Raw genomic sequence first — 2,687 nt, 5'->3', positions numbered from 1 at the left:
ATCCAGTGACATCATACCGACGAGTTCAAGAGAAAGATAAAACGACGAATTATTCTATACGGTTCGGTCACTCGTTATGGTCCGCGAACCAGTTGCCAGCGCATAGGTTATCATTCAAGGAACGACTTATGTTCGATTGACATTTATCATTAGCAGTGTATTTTCTGCATAATACGTTCCACTGTTAATTGAAGTTTGTACAGGTCACAAATTGGGGAATCTTCTTTATCGAAAAGATACTGGAATGGCTGGAATATTGTAGATCCCAAAGTCAAAAAAAAAAAAAAAAAAAAGGAAAAGAAATCTTATATCGATATGCACATATATACGTACTCACGATCGAACGAAGTCAAGTTCAGTTCGTTAATCGAAACAAACGAGCGTCCGTGCAAACGATGTTTCCGATCTCTCTCTTTCTTTCTCTCCCTCGAAATAGTAAATAAATCTCCCGTGATGGTTATCAACGACGCCCGATAATCGCCGGCGAATTAGAATTTCAGAAAAAATTCCAGCACCCTCTTTCCTCCGTAGCTTTCGTTTCGTTCGTGGCTCGTTCGCGCAGAATGACGCGAAACGTGAAAGGGAAGAAAACGGCGAAGAAGAGGTTGCCAAGGAGGATTGTTCGAAAATTCTGGCCGACAAAGATCGCCGCGTTGATCGTCTCTGCTATACAAGATCTTCGCGAGACGAAAGGATCCACACCTAGCAAGATCATTGGGTACATTAGCTACGCGTCCGACATGGCCGACGGAAAGGTTAAGCGACAAGTGAGTTTCTCGGATAGATCAGAGTCGAAAAGAATCGTTCTGCGTCGTTCTCAGATTGGAACTCCAGTTGAGGAATACGTACGGTCGAAAAATTCTCTGTTTCCTTTTTTACTGCATTTTTTTAGAATCTATATGTCAAAAGAATTGAGAAAGGGCTCCTTTTTTTTCATTTAATTGCTCGTTAAATCTGAGAAAGTTTTTTTTTAAGAATCTTCTTCTCCAAATCATTGAAATATAAATGTTAAAAAAGGAAGGTGAAAGAAAGGTGAATTTAACCTCTTGCCACGCACGTCGAGAATTATTTGTCCCAAAATTGCAATATTTCCTCAGTTTTAAGTATATTTAAGTAGAACTTAAAACAGGCGAAACAAATAATAAATTTATTCTACTATTCTCTAATAATTTCTATCTATTTCTAGAAAAAGAAAGCGGCGAATTATTGCATACCGTTTCGGTCACTCGTTATGGTCCGCAATCAGTTTGTCAGCGTTTAACTGATCGAAATTTGAAATTCAGTCATACAAACTGTATACAAATATAACAAAGCTTGCGAATCGCTTTGTGTTCCAACAGCAGACGTCAAACTTTCACTAAATATTATCCCGTTATTTCGCCTTGAGATAGCCAAAGTGAGAGACGTTGAAAAATTTAGTAGTAAACCTGCGAGAAATGATCAAAGACAATCAGAGTTTGTTAAAATATAAATTTGACGTGACTGTTGAAAAATTTATTCACGAGAGCTTTAATTGGCTCAGTCATCTATATTATTAACATAGTATTTTTGTATTTAATTATTTACATTAATTACTATTTATAGAAAAATAAAATTAAAGAGATTTCTTACAATTTTTTGACAACAGCTTGTACGTATATTTTTCTCTCGAGAAAAAAACGAGCGTTCAGAATCGATTAGATCAATGTTAATATATATTTTGCTATCATTCTTCAACTCTACGCAACATAATTAATTATTACAATATAAATTATTATTTAAACCATTAATATCACTTGTCTTTATTAACGAATCACGTGAAACACAATTTTTCGAGTTCCTTCGGCCTGCTACGCGCGCGCCTGACTCGTTCATTCAATTGATTCAAGGTGAAGTCCGTTTTGAAGAGAGGTTTGAAGTACGGTATACTGAGGAGGCGCGGCGGACACTATTTCCTTCCGACGGGCGACCAATTGGACCGCGCGAATCGCGTCGCTCTGAGGTTCGCCAAGCTACCCTTGCCCCGCAAGGTCGCTCCGATGACGGATCGAAGAAGGACGAACAAGTCCACGGTGAAAGCACGGAGAACGAAACGGCTCGTGCCATCTCGTCCAGTTTTAATCTCGCCTACGGTCAGCTCCACCAACACGATCTTCAACGTCGACGACCAGTAAACCAGGCGGATTCGTTGCCGAGGCCACTGTCAACATTTTTTTTTTTCAAATTCGAAACCTTCGCTGAACGTCGAATTGGCAGGAGACTGAATTCCGTTTCGTGGCTTCATCGATCGCTCGTTAATGTAACATGTATCCAGCGACAAATTTAAAAGTGATGATGTCTCGCTCGAATTTTGTTCACCTTGGACCTCGTAATCGAACGTAAATCACGATGCGTTACGATACGTTTCTTCGATACGTCGTTTCAACGTGCTTGTGCTCGTTAAAAACATTTCTGAAAAAAAATTTGTAATTATATTGCGAACTACAGTTCGAGAACTTTCACGGATCTCGTTAAAAAGTCTCGATCGTATTAAACGTGCGATCGAAGTTTTCCTCCCCCTCCCTCTGTTCTGTTGTTCAAACGGCTGGCAACTTGGCCTCTGAACAAACTGCTTGTTCAGTCGCGCGTACCTGAAAACTCGAATAATAAACGAAATAAGCGAATTGCGACGTTTTAAGAAACCATGTCCGTTTTAATAAAACGCGTGG

The 2,687-nt window shown here is 39.4% G+C and overlaps 1 protein-coding gene across 1 annotated transcript; it reads left to right on the top strand.

The window, feature by feature from the left end:
- The first annotated feature begins 360 nt into the window (after window positions 1–360).
- On the top strand, window positions 361–2,178 carry LOC122532947. Its single transcript, XM_043662161.1, has 3 exons — window positions 361–519; window positions 553–767; window positions 1,869–2,178. The coding sequence occupies exons 2-3, from the start codon at window positions 564–566 to the stop codon at window positions 2,151–2,153; spliced, it is 489 nt and encodes a 162-aa protein (XP_043518096.1). The 5' UTR covers window positions 361–519; window positions 553–563; the 3' UTR covers window positions 2,154–2,178.
- The last annotated feature ends 509 nt before the right edge of the window (window positions 2,179–2,687 follow it).

This window comes from Frieseomelitta varia, unplaced genomic scaffold (genome assembly GCF_011392965.1).
Source record: "Frieseomelitta varia isolate USP_RPSP 00005682 unplaced genomic scaffold, Fvar_1.2 scaffold_484, whole genome shotgun sequence".
Lineage (NCBI taxonomy): Eukaryota > Metazoa > Arthropoda > Insecta > Hymenoptera > Apidae > Frieseomelitta > Frieseomelitta varia.
The sequence above is the reverse complement of the archived record's forward strand: the minus strand, read 5'-3'. Positions and strand labels throughout refer to the sequence as shown.